This window comes from Takifugu rubripes, chromosome 8 (genome assembly GCF_901000725.2).
Source record: "Takifugu rubripes chromosome 8, fTakRub1.2, whole genome shotgun sequence".
NCBI classification, from domain to species: Eukaryota; Metazoa; Chordata; class Actinopteri; order Tetraodontiformes; family Tetraodontidae; genus Takifugu; species Takifugu rubripes.
Window position 1 is genome coordinate 2,279,495 of NC_042292.1, and position 22,036 is coordinate 2,301,530.

General features: G+C 41.6%; 3 protein-coding genes across 20 annotated transcripts in view; all 3 read right to left on the reverse strand.

The window, feature by feature from the left end:
* LOC101063202 (mitogen-activated protein kinase kinase kinase kinase 4-like) overlaps positions 1 to 11,441 on the reverse strand; it is a 31,566-nt gene extending 20,125 nt beyond the window's left edge. For 9 of the 15 annotated variants that reach the window (XM_011606084.2, XM_029839747.1, XM_029839743.1 and 6 more), the window contains exons 1-3: positions 11,145 to 11,437; positions 10,753 to 10,818; positions 1,038 to 1,094 (exon numbers count right to left, since the gene is read on the reverse strand). In XM_011606084.2, coding sequence (XP_011604386.1) covers positions 1,038 to 1,094; positions 10,753 to 10,818; positions 11,145 to 11,201 — 180 coding nt within the window. In that variant the 5' untranslated portion in view covers positions 11,202 to 11,437. Of the gene's footprint in view, positions 1 to 1,037; positions 1,095 to 10,752; positions 10,819 to 11,144 lie in introns of all 15 variants that reach the window. The other 6 variants (XM_029839737.1, XM_029839745.1, XM_029839741.1 and 3 more) reach the window with 3 other exon arrangements.
* A 3,530-nt stretch (positions 11,442 to 14,971) lies between these two features.
* Positions 14,972 to 18,549, reverse strand: chst10 (carbohydrate sulfotransferase 10). Of its 3 annotated transcripts, none has more exons than XM_029839749.1 (6): positions 18,372 to 18,549; positions 17,936 to 18,148; positions 17,746 to 17,861; positions 17,550 to 17,664; positions 16,613 to 16,718; positions 14,972 to 16,545 (listed from the first exon to the last, which is right to left on the reverse strand). In XM_029839749.1, exons 2-6 carry the CDS (start codon positions 18,039 to 18,041, stop codon positions 15,993 to 15,995), a joined length of 996 nt encoding a protein of 331 aa, XP_029695609.1. In that variant the 5' UTR covers positions 18,042 to 18,148; positions 18,372 to 18,549; the 3' UTR covers positions 14,972 to 15,992. The 3 variants fall into 3 exon arrangements, with proteins under 3 accessions (XP_029695609.1, XP_003966477.1, XP_011604388.1); XM_003966428.3 differs by having other exon boundaries at positions 17,439 to 17,664; positions 17,936 to 18,063; positions 18,372 to 18,547; XM_011606086.2 differs by having other exon boundaries at positions 17,439 to 17,664; positions 18,372 to 18,547.
* A 1,193-nt stretch (positions 18,550 to 19,742) lies between these two features.
* rpl31 (ribosomal protein L31) lies at positions 19,743 to 21,674 on the reverse strand. 2 transcript variants are annotated; one of them, XM_003966413.3, is made up of 5 exons: positions 21,558 to 21,674; positions 20,938 to 21,041; positions 20,575 to 20,700; positions 19,902 to 20,014; positions 19,743 to 19,818 (listed from the first exon to the last, which is right to left on the reverse strand). In XM_003966413.3, the coding sequence occupies exons 2-5, from the start codon at positions 21,039 to 21,041 to the stop codon at positions 19,787 to 19,789; spliced, it is 375 nt and encodes a 124-aa protein (XP_003966462.1). In that variant the 5' UTR covers positions 21,558 to 21,674; the 3' UTR covers positions 19,743 to 19,786. The 2 variants fall into 2 exon arrangements, with proteins under 2 accessions (XP_003966462.1, XP_003966463.1); XM_003966414.3 differs by having other exon boundaries at positions 21,542 to 21,598.
* Positions 21,675 to 22,036: the final 362 nt, after the last annotated feature.

Sequence of the window (22,036 nt, forward strand, 5' to 3'; positions counted from 1 at the left end):
TTTATCATTGGGCAATAGTCTGTTCCATCAGTCTGAATCACTGTGAGAGATGTGCATTTCAGGAGTGGCAGCGGGAACGTCAGGACAGAACGATTATCATTGCTCCTAATTTTAGCGCAGGGTCTTTTGCCTGACAATGCATCCAGAAATGTTTAACATATTGATGCAAATATCAAACTGCCCTCTTGGCAGATAATTCAGGCAGTTAGTCTCCAGAATCACCCATTGAGGCCTGTTATTGGGGAGTGCAGCTACACCCATATTCCTCTATCGTGATTATGGCTGTGTGAATGCGTGGCACTGCTGGCCTTTACTGCCACAGCTTGTGTGAGCCTCTTCTCATCTGCATCCAGCAACTCCCACGGCTGAGCCCGGCCTGATCTTTGCTAGATGACGTACTTCGCTCAATAATTATCCCGTTGTTTCGACTGATGATTGTTATTAGGTATGAGGTCTCAATACAGACAATGACATATTCTATGCAAGGTCAAGAGCATTTGGACATCAAATACAAAGAAAATGTTTGACCCTCTTCGAATTAAGCAGGCAGCTGAAGAATAAATATGTATGTTATTAATATAATGCTCGCGCTAGTATGCTAGGACGGATGGACACGTCCGTCTGTCCATCCGTCCTAGCATACTAACTGACCGACTGACTAAAATGTATTATAGATGTTTTACATAGCTTGAAAATTCCAAAATGCACTTGTAACCTAAGGTGCTTTTTAAAATTTAATGTCAGTGCAAATGCTGTTATTAATTTATTTTTAGGAATAAAATGTTGTCATGACAGAACAGAAAAGTCCATGAAAGTACCTCACAATATAAGGTTGGGATTCTTAAACCACAAAAATGTGAGGCTGTTTAGATGAACTGTGCACACTTGAGGAAGTAAGTTGAATAAAATTTAAATGACTAAGGACAGTTATTTCCCTGTTGTTGTCTTGTCTAGCAGCAGTGGGGAATCATTTGACCATCTTTACAATATGTGTCACATTTGATGTCCAGCTGAAACAACGAGACGTGTAACCTCACCTCCGTGACGTCCATGACCTTGATGGCAGCCAGCTGTCCAGTTTTGACATGACGTCCCTGTGAAGACACAAACAAATCTAAAGTGAGTATTTTACAGCAGCATTATTCCAAATTTGAAATGAAGGCCAGGTTAAAGCACAGCACACAAGAAAATACTTAAATAAAGATCACCTACCAAAAAAAGCACTTAAAATCAATATCACCATTATATTAAAAAAATCACATCTATTGTATATAAATTTGTTGTTTTAACAATTCGCACTGAGGGATTTATTCCTTTTGTGTTTAACAAGATCATATTTTTAGTGACCAAGGATTATGATAGGATTTCATACAAACTATCTATAGTGTGACTGTGGTGTGCACTTGGTGCACTGCCATATATCAGCATAAACTTCTATTAAATCTGTTGCCAATAACCTTTATTTTTATGTAATTCACCCTGAATCCTTGCAGGATCTCCTTAATCAAAGGCATGTACGGCAACAGTTTGGGTATAAAGCTTTATATTAGTTTCAAATTTCAGCACTTTGCAACAAAACTGCAATACTATTGAGCATTTTGACAGCATTCTATTCATCCTATGAATTGAAACCACTTGTTCAATGGTTCTTATCAGTATCACAGTTTACTCTCATCTAGTGTAAATCCACAAAATACAAACCATACCACGGATGAGCAAAGCTTTTCCCAAGCTAGCCGCACATTCCCAGACTCCTCTGCTCTCCTAATGCCCCACTGCCACTCCTTACATAAACAAAGAACAGAAATAGAGGCCTCTCAACCAGAACTCCCACCCACCCCTTGTCCTACTAGGAGATAAAAACGGGCCATATTTGAGAGCTGGCGCAACTGTGTAAATGGGCCTTCCCCTTCCGACCCCACAGGACCAGACCGAGATGATAACACATGAATGTCTTTGCTGCATCTGGATTAATAAGGTCCCTGTCTTGCTACTACTTTGGTGAAATGAAACTGTCTGGATGATGACAGCAAAGACCCTTAATAATGCTTTAATTATGTACGTAAGACACGTGAAGCACTAACCTACTAGTTACACATATCTGGTATAGTGGAGTTGTTTTAAATTGATTAGTTCTAGAGTTGTACAAATTCAGATTAAAGCCAATAAAAATCCTACTGACAGGAGGTTATCTGCCAACATTGACCAACACAGGCAAACTGTTTGCCGTGCATAGAAAACCACTGTTGGGCTGATATGAAACAGTCTGATCACTAAGAGAAACCAACTGACGGTTGGACACACTCACTCACACTTTGCATTTGATTGGAATCCAAATTTGGTTAGATAGGATTTAAAAAGTGACCCTTTCATGGCTTTAAGCAATAACTACTGGAGTGAAAATTTTTGATTGCCTTGCCATCTGGCTAACAGCCGTGCTTCTACAAACCGTGACAACTTAGGGAGTGAAATCTAAGAAAAAAAGCTAGTAGTGTACATTGTTTTCAAGCATTGATCAATGTATTGCTGAGAACAGCCGACATGTTTTAAACAAGTACATTTAACCTCATCAACAGCAGGAGCTGCTGCTTTAGAGGAATTGACATCTTGTTGTGGAAATAGACAGGTCCCAGAACGTTTCAGATGTTTACTGCTTCACCATCTGTAGCTGAATGTTAGTATATGTTATTAGAGGATGCTTCTTCAGACCGTCCTCCCACTCCTCATAACAGAAATATCACCCAGGTTTTTAGTCCTCGCTGGTGATGTTCCCACATTTTTTTATATTGCTGCAAGAACAAATATTTGTGCAACATTATTTTACACAAGTCAATGAATTTTCCATTTGCTTTAGAAATGTACCAATGTAGCCCAAAAAGCAAATCTTTCTTTAGACCCTTTTGAGGTCATTCAGTTTGGGACGAGGTCATTCAAATGTTGGAGGAAGAAGTTGTCTCCGTGGCGGAGGGGTTATCTGAGGCACTGAATGATCCATCAGCGTTTGATGGCCACTCATCCCACTGCAGCTCTTCTTAGTCTTAACCAGATGTGACGCCGGCTTCCCTCCAGATGTTTACTAAACCACCGATTGACTTATTGCTCCACCCTTGAGAGGAGACGTGAAATGCAAAATCAACCACAAAATATAACAGCACAAGTCTGTTATGACCTCATTAAGAACAAAACAAGGGAAACAAATAACAATGCTAGAAAGTGGGTGAATGACATTTCCTCAGACTGCTCTCAAAAGTGTATGCTGCCTTCAAGTTTTTGTGGAATTTGAACTGCATTAAAACACACACCAAAAAAACCAAAACCCACATAAACCCTACGGGAATGAGAGACTATGTCAGACACTCATTACATTAATACAACACTCCAATACATAAATTATTACCTCAATCCAACTGTAACTGGACGACTGAAGTGCACGTAAACACATTAGTCCACCTGATATCGGCGCTCTACGTATCGAAATGAAGCACACAGATAATTTAATGGGAAATCAATATGGCCCAGCCTGTGTACGCCTCAATCGGAGTTGAACAGGACAACGCATGTGTGTGCATCACGGCCTCCACGCAGGTGCATGACCCTTCAACAAAAACATTCAAGAAAGGCGGTGTTCTTGTCTGCCTCTCGAAATCAACATGACCACGAGGTAACGTGCATGAGCAGTGTCCATCTTCCTGTTGCTCAAAATGCTGCTCTGCTGCCTGACTCCAGTCGTTTATTACTTTCTCTGTTGCATGTAAACTGGGACAAGCATCAAATTCTCACTAGGCGCCAAAGTACATTTCTGAGCATAGCTCGAATTAGCCGTGTATGTAAACACACTGTCGCATTATTTGTAGTCAATATTTTTACACCTATAAACCACTTACTTTATTTATTCATACTCCTATCAACATAAAATAGGTACAGCACCAAGGAAGTCTGCCATAACACAAAGCTGAAGTGTAATAGAAGAAAAAGAGTAAGAAAACATCAATTACACTTTTATTATAATCAGGCAGCGTTATATTGGTGCCAGAAGAGTAGCATTTCAACAGTTATTTTCAGTGACCTGCCCAGGCCTGGTAATTACTGCATGCTAAAAGTGCATTTAGCTCCAAAGGTTAGCTCAATAATTAGGCCTCAGCGGGTAGAGTAATGCTAATGAGAGATAGGCTCAGGGTCCTACTAAAATCTTTGGTGACCTCAGTATCTGTTTGTTACAAGCAGGAAGGTCTCGAGTGTAACAAATTAGTCATTTTGACTAGGGATGGGGCCAATGAAAGTAATTCTAAAGTGCTATCAACAACGTATCAATGAATATACTCTATAAAATCAATGTAAAATGTAATTAAATGTTTTTTGTGTGTGGCAACAATGTAGAAAGCTTCACTTTCTAATCCATTGCTCTCTCTCTCTCTCCCGCCAACCACTAAACCACAACCAGAAACAAGTTGTTTTTTTCTTTCTACAGTTACTAATTTAAGTATGTACTTCTGATGTAATTAAATCTCGTCGTCTGGCCACACAAACAACTTTTCATGGATTCATGTAGCCTAAATGTCTTTAGCCTTTTCTAAATAAATCTGTCTCACTGCTATGACAGAGAAAATGTGAGTATAAAACACAACACTCTTGTTTACTTTTGAATTGTGACTTTTTTTAAACCTGTATGTGAGAAATGTGTCCCTGCAGTGTCACTAAATTCTCCTTTTATGGCCAAAAACTGAGCAGAGGTAAGTAAAGCTGAAGTGAACACGATGGAGTATCTTAGGGAGAAAAGCAACATTGTAATGGATGTTAGCTTTGCAGTATTTACTGGAACAATTGACTCTCCTTCCTAATTTGTTACTGTGTCAGGTGGCATTATCTCAGGTGCAAATAGTTCTAACACATTTAAACATGCACAGTGCAACATACACACCAGATTTATGGTGGAGCGGCAGTATGCACCAACACATGACATTCAGCCCTACGCCTTGCCCCATTCCTCTGTCAGCTCTTTATAAATTGCTGCATACCAGCACACTGACCTATTTCTCTGTTGCCTCGGCTCCTGCAATTCACATAAAAGTGAGGACACAAGTTGCAGAGAAGACATAGCAATGAGAATGGACAGAGGGAGTAGAGAGCCACACTGAGGAAATGAGGACAGAGCTAATTCAAGTACAACTATATTGACCATATTTACATCTATGAAAACAATGAATGGTTAAAGTTTTAAAGGGAATAATCCCTTTTATAGCTACTTTTCTAGTTAAATATCCAGACAATGTCTTCTGCTGGAGTGTCCTGAAGCAACTCTTTGGTGTGCTCACTTTTACCAGCAGCCCCAAGAAAAGTAATTATCATTGTTGAATGTCTACAAGTGTAAAATCTGGAATGTCAATAAAATCCTAAAAACACTGCAACAAGACCAAGTGGCGCTAAGATGAGCAGGCACACGAGGGAAACCCCTGGAGGTCTCAAAGGGCTGTGTATTGATCACAGAATCAAAGCCCGAATGGGATCATTGCTAGCGGCTGCACACAAGCATGTGTATTCAATGTTCCAATGGGTTAAACATGGCTTTGGACAATAGAATGCTATAAATCACTAATTGTGACCAGAGGATATTGTAGAAATGTCAGATCAAAATCTTAGTTCAGAACTCAACTGTTTTTCATTCTACCCTGCGTCAGATCCTCCCTTCTTCGCTCTCACAGCCTCGTTTGCTGCTGCTAGAAGAAACAGTACACAAATGTGTCTCCGATGCCTTGTTCAGTTACAACACTTTTTCACAGCTATCGGATCACCTAAATAATCTGAGACTAAAGGAATCCAATAAAACCAATTTTGGTGACCAGAAAACCAGTCACGTTGAGGAAAATGTGAACTTCAAAGTCAAGTATGAAAGAAAAAAGGAAACTAGCACAACCAGGCACTGAATATTTCATCAGTTTTTAAAATTCAGGACACCCCTACTACATATGACCAGCTATGGATATTGTTGATTGTGAGATGTTTTTTTCTTTTTTTTAAACAATCATTGACCTAAATTATATTTAAGAACTGTTTAAAAGAGTTTAGAGGTGTTTTTAACTGTGGGACCTATAGTTTTAATGGATGGTAATAACACAATAGCTATAACATGTCTACTACAATTGTTGGCAGGTTTTTAGGGGAATCAAATCATGGACTTTACACATGAGTGGTTATTTTACTTGCTTTAAAGGAAATCAGTAGCATCTTCTTGTCTCGTCTCAACACCAGTTTGGTAATGAGGTGGCTCGATGAGCTACAGAGTGTCATGAACGCGCACACACACACCAAGTGTGCTCACACACACACACACGCAGACACACAGAGAGTTTTGTTGGAGCAGTGTGGACAGTCAGGACCTTTAGCAGGTCTTGTGACACCCATTAGGCACAGGGTCAGAGTGTGGGACGAGGGACAAAAGACAAGCCGAGTGTGTCGGCCACAGAGCAGAGAATGAGTGTCTGCCGCCTTTTGTGGATAGATGCAAAGAGAGAGAGAGCGAGCGGGGCGACATATGACCCTGGCCCCGACTAAAATGTGGATGAGAGTCAACAATCCCTGAATGTGACCTGAGCCCAACAGCCAATCAGAAGCCTGGCTCCCAGGACCTTTATCACCAGGACCTTGGCAGGAGTCATTAAGTAGGCAAATCCTCCTCTGCAAGGATCACTCACTTAAGCTATTGGGCCATTTTTAACATATTAAACACTGATTATCACAAGTGATTTTTTTTAATTTGTGTCAACTGAATTATGTAACTGATTAAGGCTTCTACTTAACAGCTCACCATTGCTGTTTGAAACCATTAAACCATTTCAATTTTAAAGCTGCTGCTATATGAAAACTGTGTGCAGTTTTAGACACTTTTGTCTAATATCTACTTGCACAGCATAAGAAAAATGTACAATCCCTCCTTCTGATTCCTTCTAGACACTAATGATTTATCTATTGAAACATAACCAACTCACGGATGTCACTATATTCAAAGCTGAGATCCAATAAGATACACCAACTTTCAAATTATTTCAATCAGTATACACTCAGAGCAAGTGACACACACTCTAACCTCTATTTAAAAAAGAATAATACAAATTCTGGCCCCACATTTAAGAAAAATAGATCTTAAATGGCAATAACTTCAGCCCTCCAGTTCGTTCCCCAGTAGATCCTAACTACTATGTTAACAGTCACATATGTATGATGAAACAAAGACACATGACATGATGAATCTGCAGCCCTGGCACATCCCATAGATGTACAGCAAGCAGCGAAGCAGGTTATCGGGGGCTCCGATGGTTTAAGTTGCCTTTATATGGTCATTTTGGAAGTCTAAGCTGCCTCCAATAGTATGATGAATTGCATCTTTTCTGTGTTAAGATGAGCCTTTTTTGAGGGGGGGTGAATTCCTAAAGCACCCGAGGGTGCAGCGGAGCATGTTGGTCCAGGGCCAGCTGATAAAGAGGCAAGATAAACAACTGTAAAATTAATGGCGAGGTAATTCTGCATTTACAAACGCACACATACACATGTTACATCTTTTGCCAGTAGTGTCACGGGTATTTCAGCAGTGTTGCGCAAGTATTTTATATATGTACTTGTATAGTTAGAAGAATTCTGCCATCAAATGGCGCTTTTGGGGCTCAAAGCTCCATCTAATTCTCAAATGGTTTACAAATCTTAGTACATTTTATTTAATATGCTGTACAAGTAGTGTGATGAAGGGGTTAATGTATCTTAATTTGGGAACATTACACTTAAATTTGCTTTGTCGGACTTGAATCAGCCAACCGGTCAAAGCAGAACTCATATTGGGAGTTACAGCTGAATCTTCTGTGCCGACTGGATTTGGCACCTGACCAGGGTCGTGGCTGCCCTCTTGGCATGCGGTCCACTGAGACATCCAGCAGCACCGCAGGAACACAGGAACCTCAGCAGGCCGCCATATTATCAGACCTTTGTTGGAACATCTTGGAAGCACCAGCAACACAGCCCAGATATGCAAATAGACAAGCCGCAAACGCTCTTCATCACATCTAAATCTACATATTGGTTGACATATTTAGACGTTTTAGGAAAGATATTTTGATATTCCATAAACAACTTTATATATCAAGACTATGTTTTCCCATGTGGAACTGCAGTTCATCCTTTTGCCAGGTTTATTTGACATTTAAAACATATTTTTATAGTCCTTCATTCTGGATTAGATTTAGTTAGAGAGCCTTGTGCATTTCTGGGCAGCCTAGTGGCCACACACTCCAGAGAGAACAGTCCTGTTTTGAACAATGATCCCCATTGCCAATTAAGTGACCAATATTTGGTAGCATGAGCGTGAACACCAGGACAACCACCAACTGCAGGGAAACTCCAGCTGGGGAAGCCCACAAATCCAGTGTTTCTTTTCTTTTCCTCAAGTTAGATACAGATAAAATGTCACAGAATTCAGGATGGAGTCCAGAGCTTGCTCAACCCGTTCCTTGGCCAGCCTCCTCGCTAAGTAGGAAGTGTTGTTTATGGAAACACATTTACGCTAGGTCAGAGCAGTCGATAGGTAAGTTCCCCTCAACCCACTTTAGGGAAATTCACTGTCAGCTGACACTGCAGCCGGCAAATGCGGAAAGACTTTAAGGTGCACAATAGAACACATGCCAATACTTCTGCAACACAGTAATGCACCATGCATCCTCGATGGAAGGCAGCCCTTATCAAATATTAGGACAGTTGGATTTGATGGGTTTTAAATGTTATTCTGGTGTAATGCCAATACTAAAAATGTAAAAGTACCTCAAGGCAACCTTGTTTTGTCATAAATATTCTTTACTAGTGAAGACTATGCATACTTTACTAATCCCAGAGGGAAAAAATTATGTTTTTGCACTGATATTAAAGACATTATGTATGCAATATAGTGCAAAGTATCATCCATAAAACAAGAGTCTTTTCAGTCACAAAGATATTGCTGTTGAATTTGATCCAGCATATTTACCCTGAATCCTTTAGAATCAAACCACATTGCGAGAAAACCCAAAATGTCAAGAGGGCCATTAAATCTCTAACAATTGTAACAAGAATCATCTGGGAATCTGAAAATGGGCTGGAAATAATGAAAAACCTCTGGATCTAGGATTTACTCCACAACCCCAATATCATTTACATAAAGTCAAGAGATCAATCCTGAGAGAAAAATGATTTCGACACGTGATGGAACATCTAATCCTCGGTCACAATTCAAGAACAAAACAAGCTTAAAGGAAAGTTCTAGGAATCAAAAGTCACCACAAATAGAGAGCAAAAAGGGGCTTGGTCATATTGTGTTTTCTAAAAGGCTCTTTAAGCCTTTGACCAAGTAAAAAAGGCCTCCGAGGGAGAAGAAACCCCACCCAGCTTTCAGTTGGGGGTTCTTGTGATTATTCTGTCAGTTGGCGTTTGAATCCCTGCAGACAAACTCCTCCTTTGCTGTGGACCCAAGTCTCGGTCCAATTGAGAGACCCAGAGAGTGAGAGGACAAACTCGGCTTTGTCAGGTTCTGTCTGGACAGCTGCTCTTCTACCATTTGCAGCCGCCCCCTCCCTCCAACTGCACATGCACACAGACCACATGCTCATTCAGCTAGCTAATATGACAGTTAATTCAGTGATCACAACACAGCGCTGAGCTTCATCTGCTCCGTGTAGTCAGTTGATCTTAACTCGTGCTAGTTTGCGACTGTGTCTTTGTGTCAACAGCAAACTAATCTGACAGGCCTGCTCTCATCTACACACTCCATTCGCAGCACTTGCAAATAGAATTAACCTTGGACAGTGAATTCGGAGAGGGATTAAAGGGGGGGGGGTAAAAAAAAAATGGCGAGAAGCTGTAATTCTCTATTCCATGTGGCTGGCTCAAAACCATCTGGTGGAAAGATAGCATGCCACATTTCCTGATGACAATTTGCTCGTCTGAAGACAGCTCAGAGCTCGTTTCACACCCCTGCATGTGTAGGTGTTCGCCATCCGGGAAGGATCCTGGGAGTTCACTGCACGAGGGGGATTGAATGCAGGTCACTGGAGCAGCTCTGTGAATATTCATCCGAAGTGAGTTCAACGGATGCATTAAGAGCTACTGTTTAAGTAGCCTTAAATGCGTGGGATGGGTTTGTGCTAGGAAAAATCAGCAACAACACGAGGAAGGTGGGGTTGCTCCTCCAATCCAAGATAATCCCATCTTTCCACAAACTGGCAACATATACACCTTCCTCGCAAACTCTTGCCATCTTTCAACAGCCCACGATGTAAAAATTTCAACAAAGAAACGCGACACCAAAGAGCAGATGGCCCGGAGATGTAGGATTCCCATCCAGTGAACTGGAAAAGTCCTGATTTAAACAGGACCCGAAATGAGGTTTTGTTGGCAGAATCGAGTGCAGACGCCCGAATAGTCACGATCATTTATCGATGCCTGCCTCCACGCCTTCTTTTAACAGCGATGCAGGTGATGTAAGAACCATGATGCACCAGACTGGATCCTGTCTGATTCACTCCTTAAAGATAACAAGCTGACATTACCAGTGGCTAGCTGAGCAATCCCTGCTGATGACAACATCTGGAAGATATGTCATTATAATGTCCTTCTTTTGTTCCCAAGAACGGTGCAGAGTGGGGGGGGGGGGGGGGACACAAAAAAAAAAACCAAACCCAGTGATAATCCCGAGTATTCACTATAAAAACAGGACAGGCCAGGGCTTAGCCTCCAACCAACCTTGTATACTTGTCCATAGGTGCCATTTCCAACCACCTCCACCAATTCGAATATCCCAGCTGGGTCCTGTGGAGGAAAAACACAGAAAGACGGTTTGGTATGGAGGAAAAAGCCTCTGCTAATACCATTATTTGATAATAGACAACATTGTGCAGGGTGAGCCAGCTGTTGCGCCCCATGCCAAATGCATCTCGAACAAAGGAAAACCAGACACTGGCAACACCTCGCTGGGGCTCAGCGGTCATTTTCTCCACTTCAGCGCCGGATAACTGGCTCAAACTCTCCCATTAAGGTCAAGACTGATGGACGTGTCGAGTGGTGTAAAGAAAAGCCATCAAAAGTGTTCGGGGGAAAAATGATTAGATAAAAGGACTCGGTTCGGAAGCACTCACCCGCAATGAAGCCAAGTCAATGTCTACTAGACTTTTAGCCGGAGAGTCGTTCGCCATTTTTCAAATAAAAGCCGAGCTTTTCTCTGCGTTTACTAAAGATGACCGCCGCTGTATCATTTGCGGACACCTCGGCAGATATTCTGATAGAAGCTGTCGCCTATGGTTCTCGGGGGTGCCTGCTGCTGAGCAGAAAACGCCGGACTCTCGCTACTCCATGTTGAGGTGGCAGCAACGGGCTCCTGTCCGCTCTCTTCCAGCTTGTACCACACCGACCTCGAGAGACTGCAAACGCCAACTTCCGCCAAACCTTTCAACATAAAAGCATCAGCCGTAACCAGACGAATGCGCTTCGATGTCCTTTTTTCATTTTTATTCTTTTTTCCTTTTATTATTTTCTTCTCTCTATCAAAAGTGGTCGAGTAAGGGCCTTCTCGTGTACTGTCCACACAGGATAAAGCGTTTTTATGCAGATTCAGTTTAAATATAGACCTGGGAAAATGAGATGAACACATACATCAAACGCCATTCTTATATCTGTTAAAATCAACGGTGACCCCATTCATGCATTGTTGACTGAGCAGAAGAGGGTGGCCGAACAAAACTAGAAAAAACTGGTTTGTGTGCTGTAACATCAAATTTAGATTGAGAAACTTTATTTATCCCCGGAGGCAATTAAGGGAGCAGAGAGCAGCACAAATTTGCCAACATAAGTTACACACACCGTACCTTACATTAGGAAAGTACAGTAGAAACAATGTATACAGTTTCTATAAGGGGCCCAATATAAGCACAATTCGTGTGTAGGATACACAGATTTTTTAAATTATTGCACTGTGAGATAGTTTCATATGTATTGTGGGGTGCTTCAAATATATCTACATTATAAATAAATATACAGTGCACTTAAATGTATGCTTACATGTATTGTAGCAATACAGAATAAATACACATGATTACAGAATAAAATAAAAGTGTTACTGGCAAGTAACAGTTCTTGTGGGGTCCTAGGAGTCAGAGTTCTGAGAGTTTAGGTGGATAACAGCCTGGAGGACAAAGTTGAATCTCCTTCTCTGGGTCCTGCAGCCTGTGACCAGATGGCAGCCTCTCGGAGAGCATGAGAGGGCTCATTAAAGATCTGGGCAGCCAAGCCACAGACCTGTTGCTTGCACACAGCAGTAAGGAACCCAGTGGGAAGTCCAATAATCTTGGATGTTGCAGGTTGAGGGAGTGGAACCAGCAAACCACTGAAAATTAGAAGGCTGATTTTAATGAGTGCATGAGTGGAAGAAGGTCAGAAGGAGCTTGCTGATGGAGAAAGAGTTCAGTTTCCTCAGCAGGTGCATCCTCTGGTGGCATTTCTTCAACAGCACCTCGATGTTGGAGGAGAACATTCAGTTGGTCATCAAAGGTGATCCCCAGGTATTTGGACTCCATCAGTAACCCATGGCTAGTAGGTGGAGACAGCTGCAGCACCCTATGTCACCCCTGGTCACCACCATCTCCTTGGTCTTGCTGAGGTTTAGCTCCAGCCTGGAGGTGTCACACACTGACCTTGGTTGTGAAGTTCTGAGAACCTTGAGGATAAACTGGACATCCAGAGTGGTGTTCTGGGGGAGCCTCTCTGCCAGGATGTGGTCCTGCAAGGTATTGATGTTTAATGACCCTCCCCGTGTCGTTCATCATGCGGAAGGTGAGGACCACTGGAGGGTTCAGGGTCTTAGGAGGCTCCTCTTGGGGATGGGGATGAAGGTGGATTGCTTTCACAGATTGGGGACAAGGACCGTCCTCCAAGGCCCGTCCTAGGATTTGGAAAAAGCATCAGTTGGTCAGCGCAGTGTTCAAGGACCCAGGCACTGATGGTGTCTGCTGCAGGTTCCCTGTTCTTCTTGCTCCTCTTGAGGGACCCTCACAACATCCTTGATGTGGAATGTGAGGGGGTTCAAGTTTTCTATTCTGTCCTTGAAGGTCCTGGCCAGTTTGAAATGGTTTCAATCATAAGAAGGGCTACCCATAAGGCAGAAAAGAGAACATTTGAAAAAATAAAAAAAGATGTTAAACACAATTAACTCAAAATGTGTTTCCTCTGAAGAGGAGCAAAGTACATTAAGTTTATATTTTTAATCATAATGCTGCACGAGAATGAAACATAAAATCATATAAATATAAATGTCATATAACATTTTCTAATTTTGCTGTGCAGAGGTTTGTGGACAATGTTGCTAGGATCGTGAATTAACTGTCTCTTTTTTAGTTTTTATTGTTGGAATGTCGATTACTGTAAACCATTATCCATTGAACTACCGTTTATACTGAAAGTCGTTCAATCCCACTTCCGCTTTGCTTCCATTTGTTTCTTTCTAACTTGACGGAAGGCTGCTCGAGAACAGCACAAACACAGGAAGCCGGTCGGCATCATACCGAGCAAAAAGGGTGGGCCTCCACACATCAGCCCTGCTCACCGAGATCTTCTGCAACACTACCACCATATCTTGGCCTGCATGTTTGTATATATACCAGTGACACTGGCCGAGGGTGCAGGTGGAAGGAATACATCCTCTCCGCGCAGATTCTCACGGGCATGCGCACAATCCAATGGCGGCTCGGTGTTGGTAACCATGGGTGTGGCAAGTGAGCCATCTCATGAGTGATGCTCCGTAAGTTCACAGTACAATTTTCAAATTACACAGTGCCCTTCCTACTGAATCTTTGTCCCATTTTACATAGTGGGCCCAAAGAGACCAGGATACATGTGATTGGAGTCTGGAAAATACATCCAGTTGTGCTTTTCTGGGTAATTTACTCGTCCAAATCCTCTGTATAGATTCAAATATACTGATTCTAGGGGGCAGATTGGTGTGTGGCTGTTCACCTTAATGAAAAAGAGAAGTGCTGGTCCTGTATGTGCACACTGCAGGCAACAGCAGGCCTACATAATCTTTTCTTGGACATGTGCACATGCGCTAAAAATAGAAAGGAAAAAACCCCCACTTTGAAACCCATTGTATTTTTATGCAGATCTGTGTAAAATAGGGTGCGACAATTATTTTAAAAATGAGTATAAACCCTTATGAGTATAAGTTAATTGTATAAAATGAAAAACTCTCACACCAGATCCTATACCAACCTCAAGTTAGCCTATAACCAAGTCAAACGTATCCCTTCTGCCTCTTCCTCATAAATTCTATAAGATTCAAATATTTAATGAGATGTTCCATTCTTCATAGTTTTAGTGTGTAGCTCAAGGGCCCCGCTGCTTTTCCTATTGTTTAAGTTAAGTTGCTTTAAGTTCAAATATATAGTCTGCATTTAAATCCGCTCAATTTTCCTTTCCTTACCCACAATGCTACGCTGCCTTTTGACTATCTACAGTTAATGTTTTGGTTAAACAAAGTGAACAAGACAAACCAGTCAGGCAGGATGGGGGACACAATCTCACTTACACATGCTTAAAGTTCATCTTTGGTCTGTCAATGCAGTACTTGAGTATCCTAAATCTTAATCGCTCTAAATCAAATTAGATCCCTCTACCTTAAGATGATCTTATGCGAGTGATACCGATTTCCTGTTCCACTTCACTGGTTTCAGATATTCGCTATTGGGAAATGATATCCGTGTTTTGCCCTTATTACCAGAACTCAAACGTCAACAACGTCTACGTTGAGTCAAAAGTGGATCTGAGTCAAGTAGATCAGGGTTCATTGTATCAAAGCTAAGCAATTTAGACAGTACGTGCCGCCCCCTGGTGGTCAGTTCCTGTAACTGTAGGACAAAGTGACAATATGCAAATAAACCAAAAATAAGAAATTGAAGATTAATGTAAATCCTGCTTTCTCTGTAATATATACAGCAACCGATTATTTAATGAGATATTTTATATCCTAACAAAACGTATTAATAACCAGATTTGTGACCAGTTTACCAGGTAGTTACAGACACTTGGCACCAACAATCAGACAACATACTACACTGGTAATTCTCGTGTTATATACACGAATATACAATGTCCAAAACAAATCAAGGGAATATCATCCCTCATACATTTATAAATATTAGCATGTCCTTCAATTGAGTAGCAAGTCAGGTTATGAACATTGACATACATTAATGTAAAAATCCAGTGACCGTTTCTTTCAAACCCCCCTTTCAGCCTCCTAATAAAAGACATCAAAAGTGTTGTCAGTTTCAAAGACAGACCATAGCTACAGTGTGGGTGTAAAGCAACCACATGACAAAAAAAATAAATCGTTATTTCCTGTCTCACAGTAACAAACGGCCAAGCCAACTGTAGCTCAAGCATCATTACAAGGTGTTGTGGTCCAATATGTGAGGATTTTATTTTGTTTGCTCCATTTGTGCAAGAATATCCCTGATGAAGCCCATCTCACCTAGAATGACGGCAAGATACACAGAAGACACAACAGGTCAAAGGTGAAGTGTCATCCTTGACAGGACTAAACAGTGCAGTAAAATAGCTCCATTACAGGGTCAACAGACCTGTATCCCTGACAAATCGGGCTCATAAAGCCACAGACCATAGATGCATGTAAGAATAAATGATTTCTCCCCAGCTGCACTCCATCAGGAATTCATGCCGCATGATCTTCATACAAAAAGAGAATTCCTGCAGTTTCGTGTCTCTTCTGAAACTGCTTTTACCTTGTCTGCAGTCAAAAAACTTAAAAGCTGGCACATGTCCAACTACGACTATGCATCCCAAGAAAAGGCAGCACGTTTAAGTCACCGTAAACGTGTGTACATACCGCATACAGACCTTGTAGTTGGCTGTGGCACACCTCTGTCTTTGTAAACAAACAAAGAAAAAAATATCATGATATTAGTGTAAAGACTTTAATTCATTAAGAAGTCTGGGCTTGGGTAACCAAATAGGTAAAAGTCGCCCTGGTAACGAGTGTAGAGCCGCCTGATGTCGCGCTTGCTGATGCCTGAGAAGTAGCTTTCCACCTTTGTCCTGTTGTAGCGGGTGATGCCAGGAGGAATGGCCGGATAGGACACCACCTGCTCGATACCTGCTGCTTTCAGGATGTACGGAGCGTCCTGTTCCAGAGTCTCGTGGTGACCTATCACGCTGTAGTGTATCTCACACGGCGCGCACAGTTCTGCGTACGTCACCCAATGGATGATGTGCTCCCCGAACTGCCGGTCAACTCTGCGACGGCCGTCCACGTCGCCCAGGTAACGGACAAAGTCCTCAAAGTGAAGGCCGGAAGCGGTTGTGTCACTGTAGCGGTGGCTCTTGCGGTACTTGCGGATGATGGCGGGAGCGATGTCGTGCTTGTACCACGGCTCGAAGCGAGGGTTTTTCACAAACTTGTCCTTGAATGCGGAAATCAGGCGCTCAAAAGGGTCTCTGACGATGAGGAACTTAAAATAAGTGCTCAATCTGTTGAGACAAAAACAAAATAAGGTGAAAAGTCATGCCTAAAGGGCAGGATCGTTTGTCGACCAACCTGTGGGTGATTTCCCGGGGTGGCAGCGATGAGAGGCGAGGCAGGCCGTTCTTCTCATGGTCGTGCACCAGGTTTTCTGGGATCTCTTCTACACTGGAGAACGCACCTGTCAGCATGAACATTATTCATTTAAATTAAGACAGCATACTCAATAGTTTTAGAGATATTAAACTGTAGTTAAAAACTATGTGTATGTTGCATTGAAGCTCTATAAATCAATGTGTTTGGAACATATTTGCTGATGAGATATATCATAGGAGGAGGATTTCTTTTATGTTTAGATGACATAGGCCCGTCACAGCACTATAGGTCAAGCCAACAGCAAATCCTGGGCTTTAAGATGGACGGTGATTTTAAAATAAATCCCCAAATTGGGGTAGTAGTATGACAATTGGCGAAGGTGAACTCCATCTCTGAAGGCCTCTCTCCACTGGCTGCCGGAGCATTGTAGAGTTTGTTTTAAGACTATTTCTTTTGAAATGCTTCAATGGTTTTGATCCGCCCTGATCTGCTGCACCTGTACTCTCCTGCCCGGTCCCTCAGGACAGTTGGTCCTGAAGGTACCAAATCTAAGCCATAGCTCAGAGGGGGCAGAACCTTCTCAAATTCTAATAACTATGGAACAATCTGCCATTACATGTTAGACACATTTTTAAATTCCATTTAAAAAAAAAAAAAAATTTCACCACGGATTGTAACGTGGTACGAGTCTTTTATCCTACTTTTATATTTATTCATTTATATGTGACGTACATAACTGTGGATGTTTTAAAAGCGTGTTATAGTTGATATTGACTGTGGACATAATTATCCCCCACTGACTTACCGTTGAGCACAATCAGGACCTTCTTCCACTGCGTGTTGCCCACTTTAGGGGTCTGGCAGAACAAGATCTTGTGTTTGTCACAGACAAAGATGCGGTCCAGGACAAACTTACTGATGGAGATGTGCGTCAGATTCCCAAGGGTACTGTTTTTACATGCCGTAGAGAGCAAGTTAATCCTCTCCTCTGCAACCGAATGCCAGTCTAAATCCGGGGGTATCGTTGGAAGCTGTAAGAAAAACATCTCTTATCATGACAGTGTATCTAGACACGCTAGAACATGACGTTGAAGAAAAATTGAGCCTCTTACCTGATCAGATGGGCCTGGACCTAATTTCAAATGTTTGGGGCTTGAAACAGGTGCGGATTTAGCCCCGTTTGGGCCTGGCACGGTCCAACTATGGGCACCAAGCTTATCTCCATAATCTTAAAACACACGTTTGAGGGAGTCACACACGTAGCAGTATAATCTAGTCAAGATTTCTGAACCGACAACCTACCATCTATAGCTCTGAAGCTGATGAACTTGCTGGCGAACATCAGGATGAGCAACACCCAGCCACAAGCCCCGAGGAGCAGCCAGTGGTGCCGCATCGCTGTGCGCATCAGCCGGAGGCCATAGAAACTCCTGCCCGAGACACATGACCCCACTCCATTAGCTCGGGTTTGGAACAGAAGTACATACGTTCGCTTTCACACACCGGTCGCGTCGTCTGCACCACAATGACAAGACACGTAGGTTGTATGAAAACCAAAATACGCTGGAGGCTGAACACTTTCTACTCGATATCTGCGTCATGTTAGCGCGCATCACCTTAAGTCAAAGCTACAATAACTATGGTGAAACTAGCTGCTCGACTGGTTAGCAATTAGCCACTCTGCTAGCCAGACCTGCCCTCAGGAGAGAACACGAATCGGATAACCCAGGAAACCCACCAGTGTTTCAAGGTGACTCCAAAGGTCTAAGTAGACAGGGGGCCGACGTCGCTTGAGGTATCACATTCTCGATGTGCAGTCAGTTCAGTGCTGGACAAACTCTTGGAATGTTTGACGATGCCATCCCGTCGCTTTTCCTCACAACATCCGAGTGACGCCAGACCAGTAGCTCCCCCTAGCGACCGCATGGCATCAGCACAGGTCCATGACGGCGGTCCATATTCCGACCCAATTTCTGTTCATTTTGACCCTGATCGCGCCGTGCTGGTGCCTATTCTAGCTGCGAGGAGCACAAATGCATCCTCTGGCTATCGGTTTATGATATCTAAAACCGACATTGTTCATTTTTTTAAGTAATATAATTAAACCGTTCCATTTATAAACACCCTTCTAAACACTCCTGGACACTTTATAGAGAATACAGAGGGTCAAAATGAACTGGACAGCAGAAAAATAAAAACAACAGCATAGCATAATATTAAAAAATGTAATTAAAGAGAGTTTTAAAACCCACCTTATAAAGAGGTGGGTTTTAAGATGTTCCCCATGGTGCTGAGGAGAGGGGCATGGGGAGGTGGCTAGAGGAAGAGGATGTGAGTGGCCAGGATGGCCTTATTGATAGGATGCACAGGATTTTATATTGGTTCTGTAATTAGACAAGCAGAATTTTTACAAGTTGAAGCTTATGGGGGATTTTTGAGGGAGACCAAAGAGGAGGGAGTTAGTCAGTATGGCAGGTGACAAGGCTGTGGATGAGTATCGATGTGCTTTCAGAGAGGGAATGATTAATGTTGAATAGGTAGAAATATGCAGACCAGATTATGTTATTGACGTGAGATTTGAATGGTAGCGATTCATCGAGGATGAAACAGACTTAACCTGGGAGGAATGGAAGACGTAGGAGCTAACAACATTGAGTGAAAAACTGTTAACTTTGGATAATGTAGATTTGGAAACAAGAAAAAAAATCAGCTTTCATACCATCAAGTTTTAGTAAGGCTGAAGTGAACTTATCAGATAAACAGTTGCAGAGGAGAGTGAAGTTTGGTTTGCAGTAAAAGTAGATCTGAGTCCCCCGCAAGGGAGGGATTGCACACCTGCATTAAGTTCATTAGTAATTTATAAGGATTTTTCAGTATGTTTTATATTCAGTTTACTTTCAAGTGATCATCCTTGAACAGTGTAATGATCTAGATTCAGATATTCACATTCAAAAGGGTGGAAATAAAAATTGTCTCAGTGCCAAAACCAGTTATTGGTGTACAATTACAAGAAAATTTGAGGACACGAGACAGGCTTACGTATAAGACAAAATGGAAGACATCCCTGAAAGTGATACATGCAAAAACAGAAATAAAGAGACACAAGCCATAGTCTGTCCATCTGATTTATTCCACAGGCAGAGGGATAAATCTTTAGTTTTCATCAACATTGACCGTCTGGAGACCTGTTTGGAGGAGGGAAAAAAAGAATTGGTTTAAAGAAACAAATGAAGATTTGAATGCAGAATGCCACCAGCAATACATTTACCTTTGCATGTGGTGACAGGAACGTATGTGACCAGAGTGTACAGTTTGTTAGGGGAGTCCTCATCCTCGTTACGCTTCCTGGACAGACGGACGCGTATCCTGTACGGCACATTCCTGCCAAAACATTAAGATCCATTGGTCTCTTTTCCAAAAAAAAAAATCTTTGGGTTGTTAAAACACACATTTTAATAATAAGTATCCATGTGGATGTGACACAGGCCTTCAAACTGACATCACAAAGTCTGAAACTCAACAGGGGTGTGAAGATCAACACTTTTATACTTAAGACATGGTGAAAGGCTTGACACAAGCCTACACAAGGAATTGCTTTGAAATATGTTAAATTCTGATTTAGTTCCAAATGTAAATTTTTGTTTTACTGGGGAATATAAAAAGCCTATTTAAGGTGGCAAAATTTAGACATATCTGCCTGAAAAATGTTTGAGTACACCTAAACACCATTATTGATGGTGGTTCCATGTGCATTTTTCAATCAAAATAGTCTTTGGGCTAATCTTCAACACAGCCCACCTATAATGGACACTACTAACTTCATTAGACTGCTAGTACTTCATAACGTCTACATAACCATTTCCCACTAAATTCCAGTAGAACAACTGGACTAATACTAGTGATAACATCTATATGTCCATTTAGAGGGCCCATCATCTCACCTGACACCCTTGCTCCACACTGCCTTGTTAAGGCGAGTGTCAATACGGACATCAGGAGTTCCCATCTCCTTCACAGCAAACTTGCGGATTTCTTTGATGGCACGTGGGGCCCTTTTCTTAAAACCCCTGCAATTAGACATTAAGGTTTAATCAAGCAATCTACAAACAATATCCATAGCAATTCTGAAAGGTTCTAGCATTTAATAACACGGCTTGGGTCGAATGGAAAAGGGAATGCTTTTTTTTTTTTAATTATAAGACAGATATGGTCAAAAGAAGCTGTGCATGATGTCAGACAAAGAGTAAATGATTTTGTCAGAAAATTAAGAAACACGTCAGCTTCTATGTGTCTGCAACACTCACACTCCATGGATACGTTTGTGGACATTGATGGTGTACTCTCTGGTCACCACTTCGTTGATGGCTGACCGCCCCTTCTTTTTCTCTCCTTTCTTAGTTGGGGCCATCTAAAAAAATGAATGTGACAATTATACCATTTTATAGTTAAGCAGTATCCACAATAGAGACAAAACGCAATGTTTATTTCCTCACAATTCAACCCAAACTTTGCATAAAGGCAGTTCTCCGTCACAATATGAGCGCAAGCTAACAGTATTCAGATTCTTTATTTGTCCCACACGGGGTATGTGGTAAACTTGAGAAAAAGCATAAAAGTAAATTGTCTTCCGTCTGAATCTCCAATTTTGTCTTCCGAGTTATTCGGGCATCTACCAGCCTGTGGTTAATAAGAAGGTGTAAGCGCTGGACATGCTAAGCGAATGAAGCCATTTCCATCCAGTCGCTTTGCTAACGTTCATCGCTAAAACAATCTTTTAAACATATAACGACATATCAAAAACAACAAATTCCAGACTATGTAACACTAAAGTGACGAATCATAAGATCTGCATTGTCAAATGGGTCTTAAATAACGCAAGATGGTATTAGATTGAGTAGATTTCATTACCAAAAGAATTACTCACATCGGCTCGTAGGTGAGGCGGAAGTCGGAAGGACGGACTTCATGCACTGAATTGTGGGTAAAGGGAAGCCGGTCCGGCTTTTAGGACGTTCGTCGAAAACAAGTGGGTGAACATAGTTCCTTTTGTCCTAAACGCTTACGTCGGACAGTAAAATAAATAGAATAGATTTACGAAATTATTCATGAAGGATCAGTATAAATTTATTCAATTTTTTACAGTGTCTATTTGAAAAAAATCCCAAATACAAAAGATTATATAGTATAGACAAAATATCCTATTTTGCACTATCCCCTTCTTTCGGAGACGTTTTAATAAATAAATATACACTCTATATAAGGGTATCACTTACATTCTGATGGATAAGGGTGATCTTTTGTTATAGTTATCTTCTTGGGAAAAAACAACTTGTCTGCTATACATTTAAATGAAAAGGTTTTGCAATTTAATAAAGATAGCATTGCATTTAAATGTCTACATGT

Bases quoted from the DNA above. Each gene is read 5' to 3' on its own strand.
- rpl31 (XM_003966413.3), bottom strand. From the start codon at position 21,041: ATGGCCCCAACTAAGAAAGGAGAGAAAAAGAAGGGGCGGTCAGCCATC. The intron at 20,701-20,937 runs GTGAGTGTTGCA...GTCTAATTGCAG, and splicing joins CACAAACGTATCCATGGAGT to GGGTTTTAAGAAAAGGGCCC. The intron at 19,819-19,901 runs GTAAATGTATTG...TCCTCCAAACAG, and splicing joins TCCTGTCACCACATGCAAAG to GTCTCCAGACGGTCAATGTT.
- chst10 (XM_003966428.3), bottom strand. From the start codon at position 18,041: ATGCGCACAGCGATGCGGCACCACTGGCTGCTCCTCGGGGCTTGTGGC. The intron at 17,665-17,745 runs GTAAGAGGCTCA...TTTTTCTTACAG, and splicing joins GTCCAGGCCCATCTGATCAG to CTTCCAACGATACCCCCGGA. The intron at 16,546-16,612 runs GTTGGTCGACAA...TTGTCTCAACAG, and splicing joins CCCCGGGAAATCACCCACAG to ATTGAGCACTTATTTTAAGT.